The sequence below is a fragment of the Narcine bancroftii genome, chromosome 8 (assembly GCF_036971445.1).
Source record: "Narcine bancroftii isolate sNarBan1 chromosome 8, sNarBan1.hap1, whole genome shotgun sequence".
In the NCBI taxonomy this organism is placed as follows: domain Eukaryota; kingdom Metazoa; phylum Chordata; class Chondrichthyes; order Torpediniformes; family Narcinidae; genus Narcine; species Narcine bancroftii.
In genome coordinates, this window is record NC_091476.1 from 53341087 (window position 1) to 53366679 (window position 25593).

The 25593-nt window shown below is 39.5% G+C and overlaps 1 protein-coding gene across 3 annotated transcripts in view; it reads left to right on the forward strand.

Annotated features, from left to right (window-relative positions):
- Window positions 1–23765, forward strand: part of sucla2 (succinate-CoA ligase ADP-forming subunit beta) — a 65577-nt gene extending 41812 nt beyond the window's left edge. The window contains exons 7-11 of one of the 3 annotated variants that reach the window (XR_011343120.1): window positions 1724–1885; window positions 2815–2957; window positions 3530–3644; window positions 8989–9109; window positions 19205–19293. Coding sequence is in view for 1 of the 3 variants with exons in the window: in XM_069893742.1 (XP_069749843.1) it covers window positions 1724–1885; window positions 2815–2957; window positions 8989–9109; window positions 19205–19293; window positions 23289–23363 (590 nt within the window). In the remaining 2 variants the exon portion in view is untranslated. Of the gene's footprint in view, window positions 1–1723; window positions 1886–2814; window positions 2958–3529; window positions 3645–8988; window positions 9110–19204; window positions 19294–23288 lie in introns of those variants that run through there. The other 2 variants (XM_069893742.1, XR_011343121.1) reach the window with 2 other exon arrangements.
- Window positions 23766–25593: the final 1828 nt, after the last annotated feature.

The window sequence follows — 25593 nt, forward strand, 5'->3', positions numbered from 1 at the left end:
GATAACCGTAAAGGAAAATAATTTCTGAGATTGGCAATGAGATTGACCAGATTGTTCTGCTTTGAGTTAGCATCGACTAGGAACAACACTTCATCTTATAACCATGAGAAACTCGGGAAAAGCTAACAAGGCTATCCTGATGCACGGTGTTTAAAAATTGCATTAATTTAAACTATAATAACATTCCTGAGATTGGACTGAAACATAGCAAATGTCATCAAAACGGAAGGAGAGTGACAGAAGGAAACTAGGTCTATTGGCTGAACATTTGTTGAAGAAGAAATATACGTTATTATCGTCAGTGCAGTCTATGCCAAAAACTTCACGGTAATCAAAACCAATGTAGTTTGGTGAATGGAAAATTAAGCTTTATTCATTATTGAATTTGTTTGAAGAATTATTTGTACGATGGAAATACTCTATGGCACAAAGTTGAAGTGGGAATTTTATAAAGTTATTGCATAAGATAAAGTTAATGGCTTGGAAGATAATATATTGGTTTGGTTTGAAGATTGTTTGACTGATAGGAAACAGAATGGGCATAAATGTTTTTTTTTCCAGTTAGCATCACTTCACAAATTTTATGTTCGAGAGCCTCACTATTCATAATTAATTGAACGGCTTGGATACATGCACACATTTTCCGGTAACACAAAGATAGGTCGCAAAGTAAGTTGTGAACAGCACATAAAAATGTAAAATCTGTTATGGCAAAGACAAAGAGTAGCATATTATCTAAATGGTGGGAGATTGTAGACCTCTGGGCAGAGGAGTCTGACTATCATGTACGATTTGCACGACTAGGTGTAGAGACGGCTAATAGGAAAGATAACAATGTTATTGTTTATTACAAGAGGAATAAAAATGTATGGAGGTTATTTTCTGCTTGTTTAGCATGTTTACCTGTCTGTGTATAGTGTGGTCTCTTTAAATCACGCAAGGTGTAAATGAGTTCAAGCAATCCAGGAAAGGTTTGCCACTAATACCTGGAATCGGTTGTTTTATGAGGAAAGGCTAAAAGTGATAAATGAGAGGTGATCTTGACAGCCTGAATGGATATTGCAGTTAACTCTGAAACAAGAGTTCACAGTTTAAAAATATGTTGTCACCCATTTGAGACAGATAATGCACCTTATTCTTTGGAACCCTCTTTCTTAAAGAAGAGTAGAATTTAAATTTCTGAACATTTGTCAAGGCAGAAGTAGATGTGCACTTGGATTCTCGAGAAGTGAGGAGGTAAAAGGTTATTGGAAATACGTTGGAATGCAGACATGAGGTTAGTTAGATCAGCAATACTTACTCCTTCCAATGTGAAGTTCCAGGCTCCAAATTTAACAATTCTGGCTTTATTCCTTACATTTCCATCATTCATAGATTTGTTTCATATATTTATTCATCATCTCAATGCACCATCTCTCCAACTTCAATTTGTTATTCACTAATTCCTTGATCACCTGATTTCACTTTATTTCATTACTACTTTCCACTATTAATCTCTCCTGCTTGCCTCCTTGACAGACTTGTCTTTGTATTTATTTCACTTCTTTGATCTTAAAGCCTCTTTACCTGCTAATTTTCCCAATTCTGATTTGATTAATATCGTGAAATTTCACTTTTGTTCCTCTTCCACTTATACTGACCTGAATATTTATTGCACTTACTGACTCAGTACAGATTTTTCAGCATCTACAATAATTTGTAAATTTCTTGGCCTGTGTTTCAGTCATGTGCATGGATGCAAAGATCAACTTTGATTCTAATGCTTCATATCGTCAAAAGCAAGTATTTGACTTGCAAGACTGGAGCCAAGAAGATGAAAGAGATCAGGAAGCAGCGAAGGCAGACCTTAACTACATTGGACTAGATGGCAGTATTGGCTGTTTGGGTAGGAAAGAAAAGAAATTGATTCAGATAATTAAAAAAAAAATGATTAACTCATCCATGTTTGTTTTTCCTTTATAATTGTTTTTACGTATTCCTCTTACTGAAAGATGTTGCCTTCCAGCAACTTATCGAATTGTTTTTATATGTAAGGCAAGCCTCTTAATTTCATGTACCCTCTAACTGTGTTAAAGTTTCATCCTCTCTTGGCCCAAACATTTTTCCAAAGTAAAATCGAACATTGTTCAGGAGTGGGACACTTGGCTGTTTGTCTTTCTCTCTCACATCTGCCCTTTATCCAAAGAGTAAGATTAACAATTATCTTCCATCTTAACAGGCAACAAATAATTTAATACAGAGCAGAAATTTTGCTTGGAATATCTCAGCTCCTCATGGCCTTTAATATTAAAGCCATTTATTGTAATGGATAATTTAATTTCTATCATGCAATAGTTTCATATAAATTTATAAATGGCCTTCTTACACTAATTCTGCTCACTACTTTCCCTTCATGTAATTTCAATTCTGTTATTTTCATCTCATAGTTTCAAAATAACTGGAGCTTTCAATTTTCAAGCATTTTTCTTTCTTTAAGGAATGTTGTAGTATTACTCCTGCAGTTTATTGATTACATAGTACATAGTTTAGTGGGAATTGCATTTCATATCATTTCTCCTCTAATCTGTGTTCAAAGCATACAAAATGTCTGCTGCTTGTTCCTGTATTTTGTTTTCAGAATGTGGATTTATTTTCATTCATTCAAAGTCTAATCATTTGGCAAGCAGGCTCTGAAAAAAATTAAAGCTTATTGCTTTTGCGTTTTTTAAATTTTTTTATTGTGATTTGTCAAAAGAAACCCTGAGATTATTAGTTTTGGTTTCATGCCTCAGCGCTTGTTCAGGTGTCTAAATGTTTGTTTTTCTTTCGTTTCAGTGAATGGTGCAGGATTGGCTATGGCAACAATGGATATTATAAAACTTCATGGTGGTACTCCAGCTAATTTCCTCGATGTGGGGGGTGGAGCAACAGCTCAGCAAGTTACACAGGCCTTCAAGCTTATCACTTCAGACAAAAAGGTAGGTATGAAAGCTTCTCATGTAAAATTCGGTGACTCATAATTGAACAGTCCTGGATCACTTTGTTTCACATCACAGGATGGCAGATCCTGTGCTTACTTTATGTCCATCAAGTAACCCATCATTTGCCTACTGATTTGCCCATTTTACTTTGGCTTGTAGTGCACAACTCAGAAGCTCTGACAACAAGAATGATTTTCTTACTACCTGTGCTTAAAAAGCAGTGTTTTATTGATGCCACCCTAAAAGTTACGCCACAAACATTTATTTGATGATCCACAGTGCCATCATGGAATTATGCCAGAGAGAACATGAATGAAACTCTTACAAATTGGAGCTTTGATTCTCTTGCATATGGTTCCTGTGCCTGCCCTCTGGAAATAAACAAATACTGAATTATTTTCCCTATTTGCCAGAAATTTTATTTCATTTACTGTTTTTTTCTCCAAATAATATCAGAAGGTAGAATTTAAGAACAGAAACTTCAACACTTTACCGTGTGATTTCACTGTACATTGAAGGCAAGATTTTTTTTTAGATATTAACCTGTTGTTATTGGCCATTGGTTTAAGGACCAGAATTACAGATTTCAAGATGCACATGAGGAAAAACTGCAGAAAATGGATCACCCTGAATTCAATAGCATTTTAAAGAAGAACAATATACAGGGGAATGCAGATGGAACTGGTATGGGATGGCAAAGTGCATAGACTTGATGAGCCAAATGGCTTGTGCTCTAGCAGTTGTATGATTCCTGGTCTTTGACCACATTTAAAGAAATAATGGTCATTTAATGTATCAACCTGCACATTTTCATGATGCAAGAGGAAGTTCATGTAGTCACACCAAGAACAAGCAATATAAATAGCCCAGGATGTACTTGGATTGAACAGCGAGGACTGGAGCTGCAAGGCCGTAGCAACTCTGTGTATTTGTGCTGCCCTCTGTTCACAAACCACAGCACATTCATCCCAGGAAGTTACAGTCAGTCATTGGCATCATTGAACAGGTTGCTGGTGGGCATGGCACAAATGACAGCAGTGTCAGTAACATCTTCCATCACTGATGATTCAGGGTAGACTGAAGGACATATAATTTGCTGGTTTGAAAGTTTCTTGTTTTTAATGATCAGAAAATATTTAAAATTTAGAGTTAGAGATACAGCACATTAACAGGCCCTTCTGGCCAATAAACTCCTACTGTCTCAGTACACCCGAGTGACCAATTACCCTTGCAGCTTTGGAACATGGGAGGAAATTGTAGCACCCAGAGGAAACCCATGTGGTCACTGGGAGAACGTAAAAACTCCTTACAGAGAGTGGCACTGTAATAGTGTTCCCCAGGTGGGGAATTTTCTGCTGTTTTCAGCAACTTTCTGTTATTATCCAGTTTAATCTACATCTTGGGGAAACATAGACAAGCTCCAAAGAACTATCAAGGACTTGCTGGGAAGTGTTTGGTGACACAAGTGTCTGGCACTTTATTAGAAGACAAAACACAGATGCCATTAATAGCTGCAACCAATTTTCCCTTGCAACCGCTGCAACCGTGTCTGCCTGTCCCGCATCGGACTTGTCAGCCACAAACGAGCCTGCAGCTGACGTAGATATTACCCCTCCATAAATCTTTGTCCGCGAAGCCAAGCCAAAGAAGAATATTAGAATGAATATCTGGAAAGCTTTTTCAGAAAAAGTTGTTGGTCCTGAACAAATTACAGTGTTCGCAACTAGACATGATAACATACAGTGAGGGGAGGGCTTCAAGCAGTGAGGGACATGGAGTTTCAATTGAGAATAGGATTGAATGACTCATTTCCGTTTCTGAGTTTCTTTATTTGAAGCGCAAGGCCCAATGATCAACTTGTCAAACTTTAATTATTGCTTGGCATTTTCATCCTGTGAGCAAGTTGCTGAGTGACTATTTAATTTGGCTGTTTTCATTGGTATTTATGACATCAGTGTACCTAATTATTAATTATATTTGATCAAATTTAATTGAATTGAATTCCTATGGCGAGCCTGCTAACAAACACAGAGTATTCACTGGAAGCTGATGATTTATTTGGGCTTTGAATGAATTTCAGATTTTAAAATATCATGGATGAATGCTTACTAACGAAGAAAACTTTGGTATGATCTCTCCCGTGATTGAGCAGCTGGAAAGTGACTTATAGGCTGTATTTAAAATAAGATGGGATAATTTTGTGCAAAGTTCAAGATTCGGTAAATATAGACTCATCGAATTTTATGACAAGGAGGCAGGACCTTCGATCCAACTTTATCTCTGCCGATAAAATTGTTCACCTAAACTACTCCCATTTGTCCATGTCCTTGCAAATCTTTTCCTACCCATGATCTTGCGTGAATATCTTATAAGCATCACAATTGCATCTGCCTCTTCAGCTTTCTATGTCAACTCATTCCTTACACCCACCAGTCTCTATGAGACAAAGTTGTCACCAGGTCCCTTTATATTTTTCAACCAACGCCCCCACCCCCTACCTTAAATCTATGCACTCTAGTTTTCAGTTCCCCTAGTTTGGGGGAAAAGTCTATGACCATCCGCTTTATCTATGACCCTCATGATGTTATATACCTCTATTAGGTCACCCCCTCAGCTCCAGAGGGAAAAGGTCTCAGTCTCTCCTTGTAACTCAAGACCTCCATTCTCAATTAATAACCCAGTAAATCTTTTCCACACCCTTTCCAGGTTAATGGCACCTTTCCAACAGCTGGTCATAAATGACAACGGAACTCGAAATGTTGCCTCACCAGCATCCTGTGCTGCTGTAGCATGACGTCCCAAGTCTTGCACTCAGTGCCCTGTCCAATGAAGACAAACATGCTAAAAAAAAAGTCATCACTTTCAAGGAACGAGGTACCTCTGTGCTACAACACACCTCGGGGCCTGACCATTTACACAAATTCCATAGATCAAAGTCAAACCTAAAAAGGGAGTTGGAGAATGCCCAGAGTAGGAGGATAAAGAGGTTACTGTTCTGTGTTCTATTAAATATCATTCTTCTGTTGTACTTGAGCTATTTTATTTTTCAATCTTCTATTTTCAGTTTCTTTGCTTGAATAATTTAGCCATCACATTATACTAGCATAGAGTATAAAACAAAAAAGCATGACATTTCATTTTCCATCAAACTACTGAACAAGAGCTAATTTTCAGTTACTGGGGTTGAGCTAGCTAATTCCCAGTTTTAATAGAAATAAAATCAAGTTTTATACTAAAAATGTGTTGTGGAATATTGTGATAATATTAGTGAGGTACAGTACCCTCCATAATGTTTGAGATAAAGGCACTTTTTTCCTTTATTTGCCCCTGTGCACCACAGTTTTAAATTTCTAATCAAACAATCATGTCATTAAAGTGCACATTCCTGGTTTTATTCAAGGTTATTTGTATACATTTTGGTTGGACCTTGAAGAAATTACAGCATTTTTTATACATAGTTCCCTTATTTCAAGGCACCATAATGTTTGGGACATTTGTGAGTTTGTGAGTACTCAGGTTTAATTGCTTTATGTCAAGTCAGGTTTATTGTCATCTGATTGTAAAGTACAACCCGATGAAACAGCATTCTCTGGTTCTCAGTGCAAAACATGCAGGCACACAACCAGATAACACACATATGGACAAATAGGTATTTTTTCTATAAACAAATCAATGGAAATTGTTTTGTACAAATGAGAGTCTCGGATGGTTAGTGTGAATAGATCCTTTGGTCATTCAGCGTTCTCACTGCCCATGAGAAGAAGCTATTCCTCAGCCTGGTGGTGCTGGCTCTGATCCTCCTGTATCTCAACCCCTATGGGAGCAGCTGAAAGATGATGTATGCAGCGTTGAAGGGGTCCAAAATGACTTTGCGCACCCTCTACAAACAACGATCCCGAGTCGATGAGAGGGGGACTCCAATGATCTCTACTACAGAGTTGATGAGAGTGGTTGTTCCTGGTTCCCCCTGAAGGCAATCATCTTCATCATGTCCACATTGAGACACAGGTTGTTACTCTCACACCATTTCACAAGATTTTCTACCTCTTCTCTGTGGTGTGACTCATGATTGTTGCAGATGAGGCTGACGACTGTCTGATCATCTCCAAACTTGATGACACTGTTGGAGCTGGATTTAGTGATGCAGTTGTGGATTAGTAGTGTGAACAGGAGCAGACTGAGCACAGCCCTGAGGTGCGCCAGTGCTCAGCATGGCAGTGCTCGATATTTTGCTAGCAACCCAGACAGATTGTAGTCCTTCCGTTAGGAAGTCCAGGATCCAATTACAGAGAGGGGTGTTTTGTCCCAGTGAGGACAACCTCTCCACCAGTCCCTGAGGAATAATCGTATTCAATACCAAGCTGAAGACAGTGAATGGCAGCCTGGTGTATGAGGGCTTGTTCTTCAGGTGGGCCAGGACAGAGTGAAGCAACAAGGCTATGGGATCATCTGTGGAACGGTTTCTTCTATAGGCAAATTGAAATGGATCCAGTGTCTCTGGGAGGGGTGCTTTCATGTGTTCCATCACCAGATGCTGGAAGCATTTCATACTGTTGGAGGTCAGTGCCACAAGGCAGCAGTCATTGAAGCCTGTTATTCTCACCCTCTTGCTGAAGACATAAGAGAGCTAGGCTTGCTTTTAAGCTTTTGATCACCTTTGGAGTCTGTAGTTACCATTTTTCAACGTGAGGGCCAGAGTTGTGCTTTAATGAAAGTCAAAGAAGCCATTATAAGTCTGAAAAAAAAAGAATAAAATGGTAAGATTTGGGATGTCCAAAATCAACTCTTTGGAGCATCATTAAGAAGAAAGAATGTACTGGTGAGCTCAGTAATCACAAAGGGACTGGTATCCAAGGAAGACTCCACTGCTGATGACAGAAAATTTCTCATCATAATGCCTGTCTGACAGATCAGAAACACTTTTCAGAAGGCAGGTGACTAATGTGTACAGAAGACTCTGAACAGAAATACAGAGGCTACACTTTAAGATGCAAACCACTAGTTGGCCACAGCAACAGGGTGGCCAGATTACAGTTTGCCAAAAAGAATTAAAAAGAGCCTGCAGAATTCTAGAAAAGGTCTTGTGGACAGATGTGAGACCAGAGTGATGGCAAGAGCAAAGTGTGGAGGTGGAAAGGAACTGGCCAAGATCCAAAGCATAACACCTATCTGTGTAACGGTGGTGGGGGTGTTATGGCCTGGGCATTTCTGGCTGCCACAGTTTCTGGTATATTTATCTTCATTAATGATGTAACTGCTGATGGCAGGAGCAAAATGAATTCTGAGGTGCATAGAAATATCTTATCTGCTCAAGTTTGAGCAAATGCCTCTAAACTTATTGGAAGGTGCTTAATCCTACAGAAGACAATGATCCCAAACATGTTGCTGAAGCAACAAAGCAAGTTTTTCCAAAGCTAAAAACTGGAAAATTCTTGAATGGCCAAGTAAATCGCCCAATCTAAATCCAATTGAATATGCCTTCATATGCTGACAAGAAAACTTAAGGGGACAAGCCCCTAAAACAAGCAGGAGCTGAAGATGGCTTCAGTAAAGGCCTGGCAAAGCATCACCAGAAGATAACCAGCACCTGGTGATATCGATGAATCACAGACTTCATGCAATCATAGCTTGCAAGGGATATACAACAAAGTACTAAACGTGACTAATATACATAACCATTGTTTTGTCCTAAATATTATGGTGCCATGAAATGATGCGACTATGTATAAAAAGTTCTATAATTTTTCATGGTCAATCCAAAATGTGTACAAATAACCTTGAATAAAATCTGGAATGTGCACTTTATTCACACATGAATTGTTTGATTGTAGATTCCAAACTGTGGAGTGCAATGGCAAATAAAGGGAAAATGAGTCTTTGTCCTCAACATTATGGAGGGCACAGTATATTTATGCCATTCATTAATGGTGTTTTGTGCTCTACTGAAGATTGTATTGTTTTATTTACATTGTGAATTTAGATGTTCAATATTTTTTCTTTTGAACAACTCTATATTTATTTGCCTCAGGTTCTGGCGATCCTAGTGAATATATTTGGTGGGATTATGCGTTGTGACATAATTGCTCAAGGAATCATTACTGCAGTTTTAGATCTTCACTTAAAAATTCCCATTGTTGTTCGATTGCAAGGTGAGAACATTTTAAAAATTCACCCACACTTTGCAGCCTTGTCAGAAATCCAATGAGTTGCATGCAAAGTAACCACTCATCTTTTTGTCCGTAAACCATACATTGCTTTTTTAGATCATTAGTATCTTTAGCCTTGCACATTTAGCATATAAGTTGTTACACTGGACAAGCAGAAACTAGTATAAATTGGCAAGCAGAGTGATGTTAGAGGATTAGGGCTTTATGTGGGAAAAATTATTGGAATTGTGGGTGATTTGTAGTTCTGTCATAATTGAGGAAATGGAGCAGATGTTGAGATTGATTATTCTGAAGTTAGCAGAGAGTTCAGGATGATGTGGTGGTGATCATTCAAGCAGTTGATAACTTCAGAGAGTTTGTTGAAAATACTGTGAAAGGATTTTTAACTGGAAAAAGTGATTCCAGGAACCTCAGAAGGGAAAAGGTGAAAATTTTGGAGGAGTTAGACTGAGATTTTAAAAGTCTTAAAATCCATGAGAATTAAGCAAATATATTTTATCTACTCAATAGCTTTAAGAATCTACTTATGTTATAAGGGTTTTTTTTAAAAATGGTGGTGTTATTTCTATTTCTTTCTTTTGATATTGTTACTTGTTTCTAAAATGTTTTAAAAGTGGATATCAGTCTTATGACAAGAAGCAGTATTTTTTTTCTTCCTTTGCAGTAAGAGACTTAAAAATGTATGTGATTTATCCTGGAGTAAATATTTATCTTGTCCTGCCCAACATCTGAAATATTGACTTCCTATTTTATGTTCTGGATGACCCATATTTTGGTTGCTTGGTTCAGTTATATTTTTAAATATGTTCAAAAGTTGCTTTTATTGTCACATAATTATACATTAAAAATGTAATATCCATGATATACTACAATCTGTCTGCCGTAAGGCAAACAAAGAGTCACCGTGAACATTGCCCAGTCCCTTTAACAATAGGAGAAAGAGAAGCAAAAGAGAGTCACTTTAGAGATACCGAGTGTCCGTGGATTCATCTCCAGCACACAGACTCCATTTGAAACCATTGGCAACCCGAGCTCCAGATTTAAACCTCCGTCACAATCAGGAAACTTTTTTGCCTTATCACCCTCTCAAATTCTGGTTCTGAAACTTTGTTCCCATGAGCCAATCTCCAGTAGCCTGTAAGCTGTGCAAGTCCTTTGACTGCAAGTTGTCAGCAGCCTACAACCTGTGTGAGTCCTTCGAAGCATCGCAAACAGTCCGCAGCCTGTGTGGGTCCTTCAGCTGCTGATCCCCTCGCTGGTCCACTGTCGTGTTCACCTTCTTTGAAGTGTCTCCTATCCTAATTGGGGTGGGTCCGGGGCTTGATAGATGTATGTTCTCCCCATTTCTGGTCAACTGCGCTGGTTTGTTGCATGCCTGGAGTCTGCAACCCCTTATGCTAACACTGCCCAGCACAGCCACTGTCATCTTGGGCATAGACCTCTGTTCCTGTTTAAAACTGTGCAGATTCAGGTCCAAGCAATAGGACCCTGTGGAGCAAAGATGTGTCTCTACTCCCCTCTCCCCTGGGTCCACAGGGGATGCAAGCTGATTGGATTATTGGTTGTATATGCTACTTTGTACGTTTTTCTGTTTTTAAATTCTAGAATTCTTTTACCTTGCTTGGATAAGATTGATGACAAAATAATCTAAGCAACAATAGAGGCCTTAAATTCAGATATTTATCACAGTTGCAGACACTACTGAGAAAAGCTGTGTAATCTTAAAATCTTTCAACAAAATACAGATAATGGGTAACTAAGATATTTTCATAACCAAGTATGAGTTCATGAATATCTTGTAGAAATCATCTTGTTCATTGGGTTGTATGTCATCGGACTGCAAATTATTTCTAATATGCTAACCATGCACACACAGAAGATACAACAGAACAGCTCACGAAGAGATCCTTCAGCCCACCATGACCACACCAACCTACATACCAATTGAAACTAATCCCATCAACCTGCAGGTGGACCATGACCATTATACCTGCTCTAATGTCATGACTATGTTTGCTTCTATCACCCCTGATCACAGCAGGGCATTCCATGCACCTATCATTCTCTGTATTTTTAAAAAAACCTCCTATCAACTTAATCACTCGAACTTTAAAGTTATGCCTTTCAATATTTGAAATCTATGCCTCCGATAATTTTATAAATATTTATCCAGTCTCCTCTCAGCCTTAAACACGCCAAAATGAAATCCAAGTCCAATCTCCTCTTATGGCCCATTGATTTCACTTCTGGCAGCATTCTGGTACCTTCCACAAAATCTTTACAGCCTTTCAGTGATCCGATGATCAGATCTGCACAAAATTTTCCACATGTGGGCAAACTAAAGTTTTATACAGCTATAATATGACTTCCCAACTTTTATGTTCAGTGCCCCAACTAATTAATACAGGAATCCTTCTGCTGTCTTTGCCACCCAACAAACTTGTGTTGCTCCTTTCAGGATGCTAGTCCCTCTGGACATGTTCCCAAGGATCCGCCTGTCAGAATGCTCGCCACAGTACACCTGTAGAAATTTGCAAGCATTTTTGATGGCGTACCAAATCTTCTCAAACTCCTCACGAAGTGTAGCTGCTGGCGAGCCTTCTTCATGATTGAGTCGACATGGAAGCTCCAGGACAGATCTTCAGAGATGTTGACACCCAGGACTTGAAAGTTCTTAACCCTTTCCACTGCTGATCCCTCAAAGAGACCTTGTTCTCCTAATTCTCCCCCTCCTAAGTCCAAATTCAGTTCCTTAGTTTTGCAAACATAGAGTGCTAAGTTGTTGTTGTGACATCACTCAGCTAGCTGATGTATCTCCCTCATGTACACTACCTCATTAGCATCTGTAATTCTTCCAACGACCATGGTGTCATTATCACTGATGAGGAGACATTTCCGATTGGTACTGACTGGTTGGTCTCTGATGAAGAAGTCAAGGATCCAGTTGCAGAGGGTGGTGCAGAGGCCTAGATTTTGGAGCTGCTCAATACTGAGGGTTTGATGGTGTTGAAAGCTAAGCAATAGTTGATGAAACAGCCTGATGTATGTGCTGCTGCTATTGTCTAGGTGAACCAGGGCTGAGTAGATAACCAGTGAAATTGCATCTTCTGGGTAGCAATTGTGGCAGTAGGAGAATTGCATTGGGCCCAGGTTTTTAACAACATAGAACGTAAGAGCACATAATAGCCCTTCGGCCCACAATGTTGTGTCGACCAATATATACCTACCCAAAAAATGACTGAACCCCCCCCTATCTCATAACCTTTTATTTTTCCCCTGATTACTACTCTCACCCTGTCAGTAAAGGTGCTGGCTTCATGCTGACTCTCCCTAACAATCCATGCTTTTCCAAATATGAGTAAATCCTTAAGCATCTTTTATAATTTCTGTGCCTCTCATGTCACTGGGACAGGGTTGAACAAGAGCATTCCAGACACAGCACTACATCATTCCTGTTTTCCTACCTGAATAAAAAAACAGCCATGGCTATTCTCCAGATGTCTGGAACCCTTCCTTTGTCTCAAGAGGAGACCAAGATCACTTTCAAATCTCCAGCAATCTCCTCCCTTTCCCACCCCAGTATCTTGGAATAGATTCCACTCTACTTGGGGGGGATTATCCATTTCACTATTTTTCAGTACATGCAACACTTCGTCTTCCTTAATATTGACATGTCCTTGAAGATCAACATGATCCATGTCCTTCTTTGTGAAGACTAATGTATGATAACAGAACAAAGAGGTTCAGTGATGCTTTCATCATGTTCCATAATAAGTGGCCTTCAGGTGATTCATCACAGTGCTTTGTTATCAGAGCACTTTGTGCCCTAAACCCTTGGACATTCCCGCTGGTCCAGAGTTGACCTAGATATTCTGTAGCATCACCTTATCCATGGTTGGATGGGAGGTATACAGTGGATCCATAATTATGAAAGGCTGCAGATTGATCATTATAAGTAAGGTATGAGGAATCTGAACCATATGAAAATGTTGCAGGCAGATTCAGACTGATTTCAGTGTGGAGAAGTTCAAAGCGTTTCACTTGGAATGTTGTAAGCTGGAAGGAAATATTACAAAAGGAGAAAGGAAATTGCTTACAGTAAACAAGTGAGACTTTGAGAGTGTTGATTAACAAACCAAGGCCTCTGCAGCCGTGCTCCAGGTCAATGAGTTAATAAGTTTAGGTGATGAGGTGGTCAATGTTGATTGGGAAAAACTTTGTCATTTTATAAACTTTAAATGCAGTCATTCAAGAATAGATGTATTGTTCTTTGTTACCATAATGCAAAAGTGTATTTTATTCATTGAAAAGAAAGCAACCAATATGATCAAGATGACGAAGGAATTAATCAAATGGATCCATTATTTAAATTTATATTCTTAATTGGGAAATAATATAACTGCAGTTTTTTGTGACTTTTTTTTAATAACATTTTCAAACGTGTCCAGACATCGGTATGTTGCCTCACATTGAAGCTGGTTTGGTAAATTTGCAGTGTAAGTGAAGGTTTTGGAAGCAATAGATGTTGATGATTTAAATGCAAATTAGATTACTCAATAGATTATATTTTAGGATATGCAAGTCGAGTACCCCTTATCCAAAGATCCAAAAACCAAAAAGATCCAAAATCCAAATTTATGTTTTGGCACTGACATGATGTCACAAATGGAAAAAAAAAATTCTTCCTTTAACTTGCCAATGTGGCGCACTGAATCTCTGTTGGCTCCAGTTTGATTACAATAACAGTTAAAAAAAAAAACAAAATCTTCTGGCGGAAAGATGCTAAACGGAGCTGGGACCAAGTCTTCAGCATCTGCTGCAGCCAAAGTCAACGATGGTGACTCTATTCTCAACATCAGGTGTGGTGTTGTCTGCATCAAAGAAGTTGGCTCAGGCTCCTGGGCAGATGAGAGGACCTCGGGCTCACTGGCAGTAGCGGGGACTGTATTTGAGGATTGGCGACAGTAGTGGGGAGGTGTCTGGGACCAGCGAAGGGCAAGTGTCGGGGACCAGTGACAGTGGGGAGGTGTCAGGGACTGGTGGCAGCAGGGAGGTGTCGGAGATCAGCGGTGGGGATGGTGTCAGGGACTGGTGGTGTTGATGGTGAGGAGGTGGTCTTCTTTTGTAAGCAAAGTTCAAGTTTTTTTTGGTAAGTACTAAACATTATTTCATGTGAATTTTCCACTTGAGGCATCATGTCAGCGCTCAGAAAGCCTGCCGTTGTTTGTTGTTGCTGTTTAGCCATTGATACAGGTTTTCTACTGATGGTACTGTGCTGCTTAGTTCCATGGTTCCAAAATTTGAAAAAACCCAAAACGTCTGGTTCCAAGGATTTCAGATAAGGGGTACTTGACCTGTAGTATGTTTGAGAGGTGACATGCTCAGTGTAGAATCTTTTTGAGATTGGGTGACTTTGGATCTATTTTTCTTAAAGCTTAACATTTTTAAAAAATCTTGTTAATTGCTCCAATTGATTGCATGTAATAATCAGTTAATAAATTTAGGTGATTAGATCATTTAGGAGATTTAATAGTAATTGTTGTTGCATCCAGGTAGGTAGATGAAAAGTGGACCAATAAACCTTGTTTTTAACATAACGTAACATAACAATTTACAGCACGGAAACAGGCCATTAGGCCCTTCTAGTCCGCACCGAACCAAACACCCCTCTCTAGTCCCACCTCCCTGCACAATGCCCATAACCCTCCATCTTCTTCTCATCCATATAACTGTCCAACCTTTTCTTAAATAATACAATTGACTCCGCCGCCACTATTTCTCCCGGAAGCTCATGCCACATGTCTACCACTCTCTGAGTAAAGAAGTTCCCCCTCATGTTACCTCTAAACCTCTGCCCCTTAATTCTTAACTCGTTCTCTTGTTTTAATCTTTCCTCCTCTTAACGGAAATAGTCTATCCACATCCACTCTGTCTATCCCTTTCATAATCTTAAATACTTCTATCAAATCCCCTCTCAACCTTCTATGCTCCAAAGAATAAAGACCTAATCTGTCCAATCTCTCCCTATACTCTAGATGCTTAAACCCAGGTAACATTCTGGTAAACCTTCTCTGCACTCTCTCCACTCCGTTTATATCCTTCCTATAATTAGGTGACCAGAACTGCACATAGAACTCCAAATTAGGCCGCACCAACGTTTTATACAGTCTCAACATCACCTCCCAACTCCTATATTCCATGCAATGATTGATAAAGGCCAGAATACTAAAAGCCTTCTTCACCACCCTATTCATGTGAGTTTCTACCTTCAGGGAACGATGTACCGTTACTCCTAAATCTTTCTCCTCTTCTGTATTCATCAATGCTCTCCCATTTACCACGTATGTCCTGTTCTGATTCTTCTTACCAAAATGAAGCACCTCACACTTATCAGCATTAAATTCCATCTGCCATTTTTCAGCCCACTTTTCTAAGCAGCCCAAATCCCTCTGCAATCCTTGAAAACCTTCTTCATTATCCACTATTCCACCTATCTTAGTATTGTCTGCATATTTACTAATCCAATTCACCACCCCATCATCTAGATCATTAATGTGTATAACGAACAACAATGGGCCCAATACGGATCCTTGAGGCACACCACTGGTCACCGGCCTCCAACCTGACAGACAATTATCCACTACCACTCTCTGGCCTCTCCCTTTCAGCCAATGTTCAATCCATTTGACTATCTTAAAATTTATACCTAAAGACTGCACCTTCCTAACTAACCTTCCATGTGGTACCTTATCGAAGGCCTTACTGAAGTCCATATAGACAACATCCACTGCGCTACCCTCATCCACATTCCTAGTCACCTCTTCAAAAAATTCAGTCAGATTGGTCAAACATGACCTTCCTCCCACAAATCCATGTTGAGTGCTCCTGATCAGACCCTGTCTATCCAGATGTTTATAAGTACTATCTCTAAGAATTTTCTCCATTAATTTACCTACCACAGACGTCAAACTTACAGGCCGATAGTTGCCAGGCTTCCTCCTTGAACCCTTTTTAAATAACGGAACCACATGCGCAATGCGCCAATCCTCCGGCACTATCCCCATATCTAATGACATTTGGAAAATTACCGCCAGAGCCTCTGCTATTTCCTCCTTCACTTCTCTCAATGTCCTGGGGAAGATCCCATCTGGTCCCGGAGACTTATCCACCTTTATATTCTTCAAAAGCCCTAAAACTACATCTTTTGTAATCTCTATATTCCCCATATTTACCCAATTTGCTTTTTTTATCTCACATCTCCCAATACCCTTCTCCTTAGTGAATACCGAAGAAAAGAAATTGTTCAATATCTCCCCCATTTCTCTAGGCTCCACACACAGTTTTCCGCTCTGATTCTCTAAGGGACCAATTTTGTCTCTAGCTTTCCTTTTACCATTAACATATTTGTAGAATTCTTTTGGATTAGTTTTCACCCTGCTTGCCATAGTTTCCTCGTACCTTCTTTTAGCTTTCCTAATTCCTCTCTTAAGATTCCTCTTACATTCAATGTATCTTTCAAACATCCCCTTAACTCCATGCTTCTTATATCTAATGTATGCCTCCCTTTTTCTTCGAACAAAGTTTCCAATATTCCTTGAAAACCACGGGTCTCTCAAACCTTTTGCCCCTCCTTTTAACCTAACAGGAACATAAAGCTTTTGCACTCTCAAAATCTGATCTTATCTAAGTTTAAGTATGTACAATGTACTGAAGAAAATTCATGTTGTCTCAAGTCATCAACTACAATGTGCTGCAGGAATAAATGTTGCACTCTCCATAAGTGAACCCCAAAATGCAAACTCTTGAAAACAACTGAAAATGTTTTAAATATTTATTGTTATATTTTAGAAATGTATAATTAAATTCTATTCCTTCTAGATCATGTTATTATCTTTATTGGGGAAATAAAATGAATTTGTGTGTTACAAAGTGTTGCCCACAGATTTGTGCTGTAATCAGATGAAAAACGTCAATAACCTGTATATTCACAATCATCCAGTGTGACAATATAGCAAATAAAAACTGCATAGATCACAGTCTTGTGACATGAAGGAAGCCATTTGGCCCTTGCACTCCCCATCAACTCAATACAAGAGCAACCATGTTAATTCCAATAACCCCAACCCATCGCCTGCAATTTATTTACCTTCAGATGCTTATCCCATTATCATTTTAATAATTTAATTGAATCTGCCTCCAAGACATCCCTGCAGTGCCTTCCAATTCCTCGACATTCGCTCAGAGTTTTCTCATGTCATTTTTGATTATTCTGCCAATCTGATTTTGATCCTTTTGCTTGCGGGGATAGATTTTTTAATAACTTTGACTTTTTCTAAACTTTGACTTTCTTGATCAAATCTTCTCACAACTTTTTTCTGTTCTTAGACCAACCCCAGCATCTTCAGTCTGTCATTGTAATTGAGAATAACTTCTCTGGAATTATTTTAGTAAATAATTCAAGATGTGATATCATTTCTGAAAAGCGCTGTCCAGAACTGGACCCAATAGCCACAAAAGCAATGGCTTTATAAAGGTTCATCGTGACTTCTTGGTTTTTGTTTACTATATCTCAGCTCCTTTATGAGCACTTTCTGATCCTGCTTTTTGCAAAATGCATCCAGATCTTTGTTTTAATTTCGATTTTAGAATTACATACTCTAGTTTTCCTTTTTTTTTTCCACCCATTCCAAAGTAAAACCTTCTCCATTTCTCAGCATTTTAAATTTCATTTGCAACTTATCCATGTATTCTACCAGGCAATCTTTTGAAATCTATTAAGTGTCCTCACAGCGCCCCCAGATCTTCTCTCATTGGAATAATACGAAAAATGTGCTGCATTCCTTTTGTTCAGGAGTTCTATTTTCCACATTCATTTTATTCATGGGTTTCTGGGACCTGGAGCTTTTTAATCACTAGGAGCCTCTGACTATTTTCCCTATGGTTCTTTTGGTGGGTGCCTCTTTTAAAGCAATAGCACGCGTGCACACACACACAGAGCTATGTACACATACTCTCAATCTCATGCTTCCTCAGACATGTAACTTTATACTTGTAAAGGCACACAGACAAAATTGTATCAGCTCACACGTCCACACCCACTCATAGCTTCACCGTTACACAAGCATGTACATTCACATATGCATGATTCATTACACACACACACACACACACACACACACACACACACACACACACACACACACACACACACACACACACACACACACACACACACACACACACAGAGTTACGAATTAGGTCACTGTTTCCAGTTCTTTTTTATTGAATGGCTGACTCTTTATGAGGACCCTTAGGCTCCTTGTAAACACCAAGATTCCTTCTTCTCCATTTCTCTTATTCACTGAGCTACTTTTACTTACCAGGGCTACATCTCCTTTGCATATTTTACACTCCTAGGTTTGCCCTTATATTCCTGGAGCTCTCTTTCCTCTTTTGTTTTTACTCACAGCTGATCTCTTGTCCTCTGTACATTAATTCAGCTGTGGTTTCTTTCTAGCACCTAATCACAGATTAGGTGACTTGTGTGCTCCTTTTACTCAATAGGATTTGTAACATCATTCCTTCGATTCAGCAAGGATAATTTCTTCTTGCTTTTTGTTTTCCCATTTCCTTTAAAAAAAACCCTCAGTTGACAACTGATTCCAAAGCAAACAATCTGTTCTGAGCTCCATTGCAAGAAGTGATTTCCAGGAGGATAGGCGAAATGCTTCAAGGGTAATGTCAGACCCCTTCTGGGGTGGGGGTGGAAGGTGAATGTCATATACTTATTCCTGGCTTACAATTAAAATGGAAAAGGTGCATCTAAGAAGACACTTCTCCCCTAGGATGTTTCTCGAGCACTGGGGAGACCATGTGCAAAACAGTGGAAGAAGTCCATAGGACAGCTAAAACAAGGGTTGAATGATCTGTTGTTTAGCCAGCCTAGAACTTCAGTGGGATATGAACCACTAGTGATACCATTCCACTGCACTGGAAAGTAGAAAGAGACCAGGAGAGAGAAAATTTGATTTTCTTCATTGTGTTGATTTTTGATGAAAGTGTTTCTATGTCATTTAGGTACACGTGTTGATGATGCAAAAGCATTAATAGCAGCAAGCAGCTTGAAGATTCTTGCCTGTGATGACCTGGATGATGCTGCACGGATGGTAATATTTATTCTGCAACTCGAGAGTTTTCATGAAAATGTTAAATCTTAAATTTTGCAGCCCTCACCAGGAGAAGAGCTGCATGAATGTTCCTCTCCTCCTCTCTTCTCAATCTACTGGGAAGGAAACTTGCAGCATATTACATGCTTCAGCTCACTGCTACATGAATTACTTATTTATGAATCTAGACTAAATAATTACTCACATTTAAAAGCTGTATTTTAATTTTCATTTTATTGTCATGTTTTCTCCTTTTAATTTTTGATAATGTTATCCTGGAGCTTTTGACAATTGTGCACCGTTATCTTGCAGGATGACTGTGACCTTTGGTTCTGAAGATGTCAGTTGATGTGACATGTATAAAATATGTTTCTCTTAACCCTCCTTTTTGCCTCCATTAGAAAGGTTCAAAAGGTTCCTTTAATAGTCATGTTCTTTCTTTGGCTTGGCTTCGCGGACGAAGATTTATGGAGGGGTATGTCCATGTCTGCTACAGGCTCGTTGGTGACTAACAAGTCCGATGCGGGACAGGCAGGCACGGTTGCAGCGGTTGCAAGGGAAAATTGGTTGGTTGGGGTTGGGTGTTGGGTTTTTCCTCCTTTGTCTTTTGTCAGTGAGGTGGGCTCTGCGGTCTTCTTCAAAGGAGGTTGCTGCCCACCGAACTGTGAGGCGCCAAGATGCACGGTTTGAGGCGATATCAGCCCACTGGCTGTGGTCAATGTGGCAGGCACCAAGAGATTTCTTTAAGCAGTCCTTGTACCTCTTCTTTGGTGCACCTCTGTCTCGGTGGCCAGTGGAGAGCTCGCCATAGAACACGATCTTGGGATGGCGATGGTCCTCCATTCTGGAGACGTGACCCACCCAGCGCAGTTGGGTCTTCAGCAGCATGGATTCGATGCTTGCGGACTCTGCCAGCTCGAGTACTTCGATGTTGGTGATGAAGTCATTCCAATGAATGTTGAGGATGGAGCGGAGACAGCGCTGATGGAAGCGTTCTAGGAGCCGTAGGTGATGCCGGTAGAGGACCCATGATTCAGAGCCGAACAGGAGCGTGGGTATGACAACGGCTCTGTACACGCTGATCTTTGTGTGTTTCTTCAGCTGGTTGTTTTTCCAGACTCTTTTGTGTAGTCTTCCAAAGGCGCTATTTGCCTTGGCGAGTCTGTTGTCTATCTCTTTGTCGATCCTTGCATCAGATGAAATGGTGCAGCCGAGGTAGGTAAACTGGTTGACCGTTTTGAGTTTTGTGTGCCCGATGGAGATGTGGGGGGGCTGGTGGTCATGGTGGGGAGCTGGCTGATGGAGGACCTCAGTTATTCAGGCTGACTTCCAGGCCAAACATTTTGGCAGTTTCCGCAAAACAGGACGTCATGCGCTGGAGAGCTGGCTCTGTATGGGCAACTAAAGCGGCATCGTCTGCAAAGAGTAGTTCACGGACAAGTTGCTCTTGTGTCTTGGTGTGAGCTTGCAGGCGCCTCAGATTGAAGAGACTGCCATCCGTGCGGTACCGGATGTAAAACGTACATGTTATACTTTAACTTTTGTCTGCCGGAAGGGGCAGCATGGCTGTCATAACGGTTAGTGCAACAATGCTAAAGCACCAGCAATCAGGACCAGATTTTGATTCCTGTGCTATCTGTAAGGAGTTTGTACTTTCTCCCCGTGGATTTCCTCCTGGGGCTCTGTTTTCCTCCCACCATTTTGTGTACTGAGGGTATAGGTTAATTTGGTGTAATTGGTCAATACCGGGTCGTGGGCCAAAATGGCCTTTTACTGTATGTCTAAATTAAAGCAAACAAAGAGTCACCATGAGCTTTGCCTGCCCCCCAACAATAGGAGAAAGAGAAGCAAAAGAAAATCCCTTCAGAGACACTGAGTGTCCGTGGATTCACCTCCAGCATTTCTGCAGCCACACAGACCATTTCAGACCATCGGCAATCTGAACTCAAGATCCAAACCTCTGACGTGATGAAGAAGCCTTCAGTGCCCGAGGCCCTTTGGGATCCCTACTTGCCCTCAGAACCCTCTCGAATCCCGGGTTCAAATTCTGGTTCACTTGAGCTGTCTTCAGCAGCCTGTGAAGTGTGTGTCCTACGACCACAAATCGCCAACCGCCTGCAGCCTTTGTGGGTCCTTCACTATCCTGTAGGGTTGACTCCTATGCTTCTCAGTGGGAGGATGGTGGGGGTGTTCTTCCAATTTCTGGAGCGCTGCTCTGGACCGTTGCTCCCCCAGGGTCTACAACTCCTCATAGCACACTGCCTAGCACAGGTACCACCATCTTGTGCACAAACCCTGTGGTTGCAGGATTTAAAAAAACCCCACTGTCAGCTCTTTTAACAGGCTGTTTAAAGCCTCTACAGACCTATCACACCAGGCATTGAAGAAGTGCTGGGTCTCTGCACCCTGCTCAAGCAGATCAGCGGCAACGCTGCCATCTTTTATGAACTGGTTCTTAATTGTGCCCAATCTATATACCACGCTTAGTTTCCTATCCAGAAAAAGGATGGGGTTCCCCTTGTGCACGCCAACCTCCAACCTCATTGCAAGTCATGGTTGAGCTGAGGCAGAGCTCTTCACTAACTATCCGGTTTTGCGCTTAATACCATTCAATCTTGTATGTCTGGGGCAAAATGATTTTGCACTTGGAAAAGTTTGGGTTAAGAAATGGATTTGGTAATATGAAGCTGGAGTATTGTATTCAGTTTAGTTAGTCAGGCTTTAGGAAGGATATCAAGTATCAGAGATGAGCATCTTTAATTGTTTTACCAAATTATTTTTAAATATAGTTTGACAAAGTACCTTGTAATAAACAAGTCAGCAAACCTAATGCCAATTTGAATGAAGGGACACAGGCATCATGAATAAAAAAAAAAATGACTCTGGGTTCAGTAAATGGGAAGAATCATCATTCAATTACTTTCAAGCCAGAGGGTAATGCAGCATTACTCCCATGCAACAGGATTAGGACCACTCGTCTTTCCATGAACGTAATCCAGATATTCGGGGCCTAAATTGGTAGATTACAAATTGAACACAGATGATAAACATTTTGTTACAAAGAATGAGCAATGGCCAAATGTTAGAAGTGTAGGAGGAGAGAAACCCAGGGTGGTTGGGGGGTGGGGGGGGGGGGGGGGTGGTGAGTGAAGGGAGAGAGAGAGAGAGAGAGACACACACACACACACACACACACACACACACACACACACACACACTCTTAACAAAGGTATCAGGACAAATTCAGGGTTTAGTTAAAATACTGAAGGAATCCTTGCCCTCATTGATAATAGAAGATAATATAAAATGAAAAAGAATAAAACACTTTATAGTAGCGAGTAGTATTATATTCAATTCAAGGTGCCACACTGTAGAAAGAATGTCAAGCTCTTGGAGTGGGATATTATCACGGATGAGCATCTTTCACCATGAGGAAGGATTCAGAGAAAATGTACTTGTTCTTCCTTGACTAGAGAAATTAAGGGAGATTTGATTGGTTCAAAAACAATGAAAAGTTTTGAGTGTGAACAGAGAGGAACTACACCTATTGAGAGAAAAGAGAGGAACAAGAGAAGTAAAGGCTGATCAGTGAAGAACAAGAATCAATGAGGAAACATTTTACACACTTGTGGTGCAGAATGTGGATACAGCATCTAATTTGGACATTCATAAAAAAATATCAGACAAATATTTGAGGGCAAAATTTTCAATCGGTTAACTGGCACAAGCATGTTAGTCCTTGTGCATTGTTTTACAATTCTATTAAATATAGCCATGGATAATCATTAGTTTTGGGATGCACAGATTATTTTCTTTGTAAAGGAACAAATAATGCTTTCAAGGAGTCACCATCCTGAGTAATATCCTGAACACCAATTTTAAAAAGCAACTTTAAATTGAAAAGCTAATATTTTCAATCCATTCTTGAAGGACTCTGCGGTGTTTAAATAGACTGCTCTTGGAGCAATTACATTCTATTTTTCCTTCCCATCCAGGTTGTAAAACTTTCAGAAATTGTTTCATTGGCCAAAGAAGCACAAGTTAATGTGAATTTCCAGCTCCCAATCTAACCGTGATGCACCAACCTTGAAACTCGAGGCTTTAAAGGGGACGCAGAAAACAGCTATTTATTTTTCATATGCTTCTGCTTCTTGAAATGATTTCTTAATAAAACTAATGTGGTGAGCAGCCTAGAATTATTTATTTGCGCGGGGGTAAACAAAACTATATTTCGAAGAGGCAACCCTTGTCAAGGCTGTAGTAACTTGTGAACATATATTATGTCTGTTCGTTGTTATAAAAGATTCCGAACTGCTACTTTCTCTGCATGATACATTTATTCCATGACCTGCTGAACACCTGGATATGTTTTCATTTTGTCCACACAGCCACGGTGCAGATTGCCAATTGGCTTCTTGCAATGAGTAGATGTAAAATTTTAATGTCTACATTAAAATAATGAAGAGCAGAAAGTCATGTAAATTTGAGTGTTTTTGTTAAATTATTAACAGGGATTTCTAGTTTATAGTTCCTTCACATAATGGGCATGCAAGAATTAGGTACAATGGTAAAATTACCGGACTAACAACATAGAGGTTGTCCAACAGTCCTAGAGGCTGGAATTCGAGTCTCTCCCTGGTAGCTGTGGAATTGATATTTAATGACCTGGAATTCAAACAAAAGCAATTCTGCAGTAATGATTGCAGCATAAAAAATGGGGCAAATTGTTGTAAAAACAGATCTGGCCTCATGAAGTTCATTCAGGAAAGGAAATCTATGTTCCTGATCTGAGGTGACTTGCATGTTATTCCAGTCGTGCCAGTCTAGTTGCTCCAGGCCAAGCTTATTACACAAAAGTACATATTACATGTGATTTTAATTGTTTTTGTTTCTACATTAAAAATGGTCTTGTACTCATCTTTTTTTTAAGCAAATTTTCACACTGGGCTGAACAATTCCCACTCAGGACAATCATGATTACAGTAGGAAGTGTTCTGAAAGGTCGCGGATGCCAGGATAGCAAGACATTTCAAGATTGGTATCCATTGATTTTGGTTCGGTGAAGTTTCAGGTGATAATGGAGTTGATCTCTAATGTTTTTTTAAAATCGTTCAAGTGGTGGGAATCTGAAATAAAATAGAAAACATGTTAGAAAAAAAATTCACTAGTTTAGGTGATTTGGTAATAGAAGCATGTTAATGTTTCAGATCAAAGACCCTTTGTCAGACCTGAGGAAAAATGAAGGCAAGTTGTCTTCCAGATTATGTGCAATCTTCACTGCACCATAAGCTATTTTGTTTTTGGTTCCCCTCTCCATTGGGTCTTAATCCTGAAAAAGTCATTTGTTTTCATTTTCCACAGAAACTTGGCATTCCAACATTTTCTATTTTTATTTGGAAATAAATAGATGTAGGTTATAAATTGTCCTTTCTGGATGGAGCATTTCACAAATGGTTTTGATCGTCTTTGGATCCATGTTAGTTTGGATTTCCATTATGTTTTGTCTGGATCAATTCATGGAAAACTACACAATTGTGATACACTACTTAAAAAGAAAAAGAGAATGCCAGCTCAAAATACATATCATCTGGGCTATGATTCGTCTTATCTTCAGTAAGGGTGTGTGCCTATGATTGGATAAGTAGTTTTTGCCTGTGTCACAATTTTAATTAAAAATAATTAAAATATTTTCAAGCCTGTTAAAAGAAAGTCTTAATTCAAACACACTAATATCTGTCAATTAAACTTGAACGTAGAACAGGAAAAGCATGCTGATTTAAAGCATAAAAATGAATATTGCTTTTATTCTAGTGGTTTGAAAGATATCAAAAATGTGAATGACAAGAACTCTGGCATATAATCTGACATATCTGGCATTGGAGAAATATTTGCTTTTTGGTCTAAAGATAATCACCCTCTCTGAAACCATTGAAAAGTCACAATTTTGCCTCTGGTGTTTGGTTGTATTTGCAAGACTTATTTTGATTTTTATTCCTTAAATTTCAAAATTAAGGTGATAATTTGAACGTGTAAGTATGATTTTCGTATTTGCATGCAATATTGAGGTGTATAGCATAAATCCAATTAATAACACTATAATATACATTAAAAACAATTGTAATTTGAAAAAAAATAAAAGAATTTGATTTTTGTAGATGTTCAAATCTCTCTTTTCCTCTACAACTTATTGGTTAAGCTTCATAGAACGAACGGTACAGGGACAAGCCCTTTGGTCCACAATGTCTAAGCCAACTGTGATGCCAAATTAAACTAATCCCATCTGTTTGCCTTCATACCTTG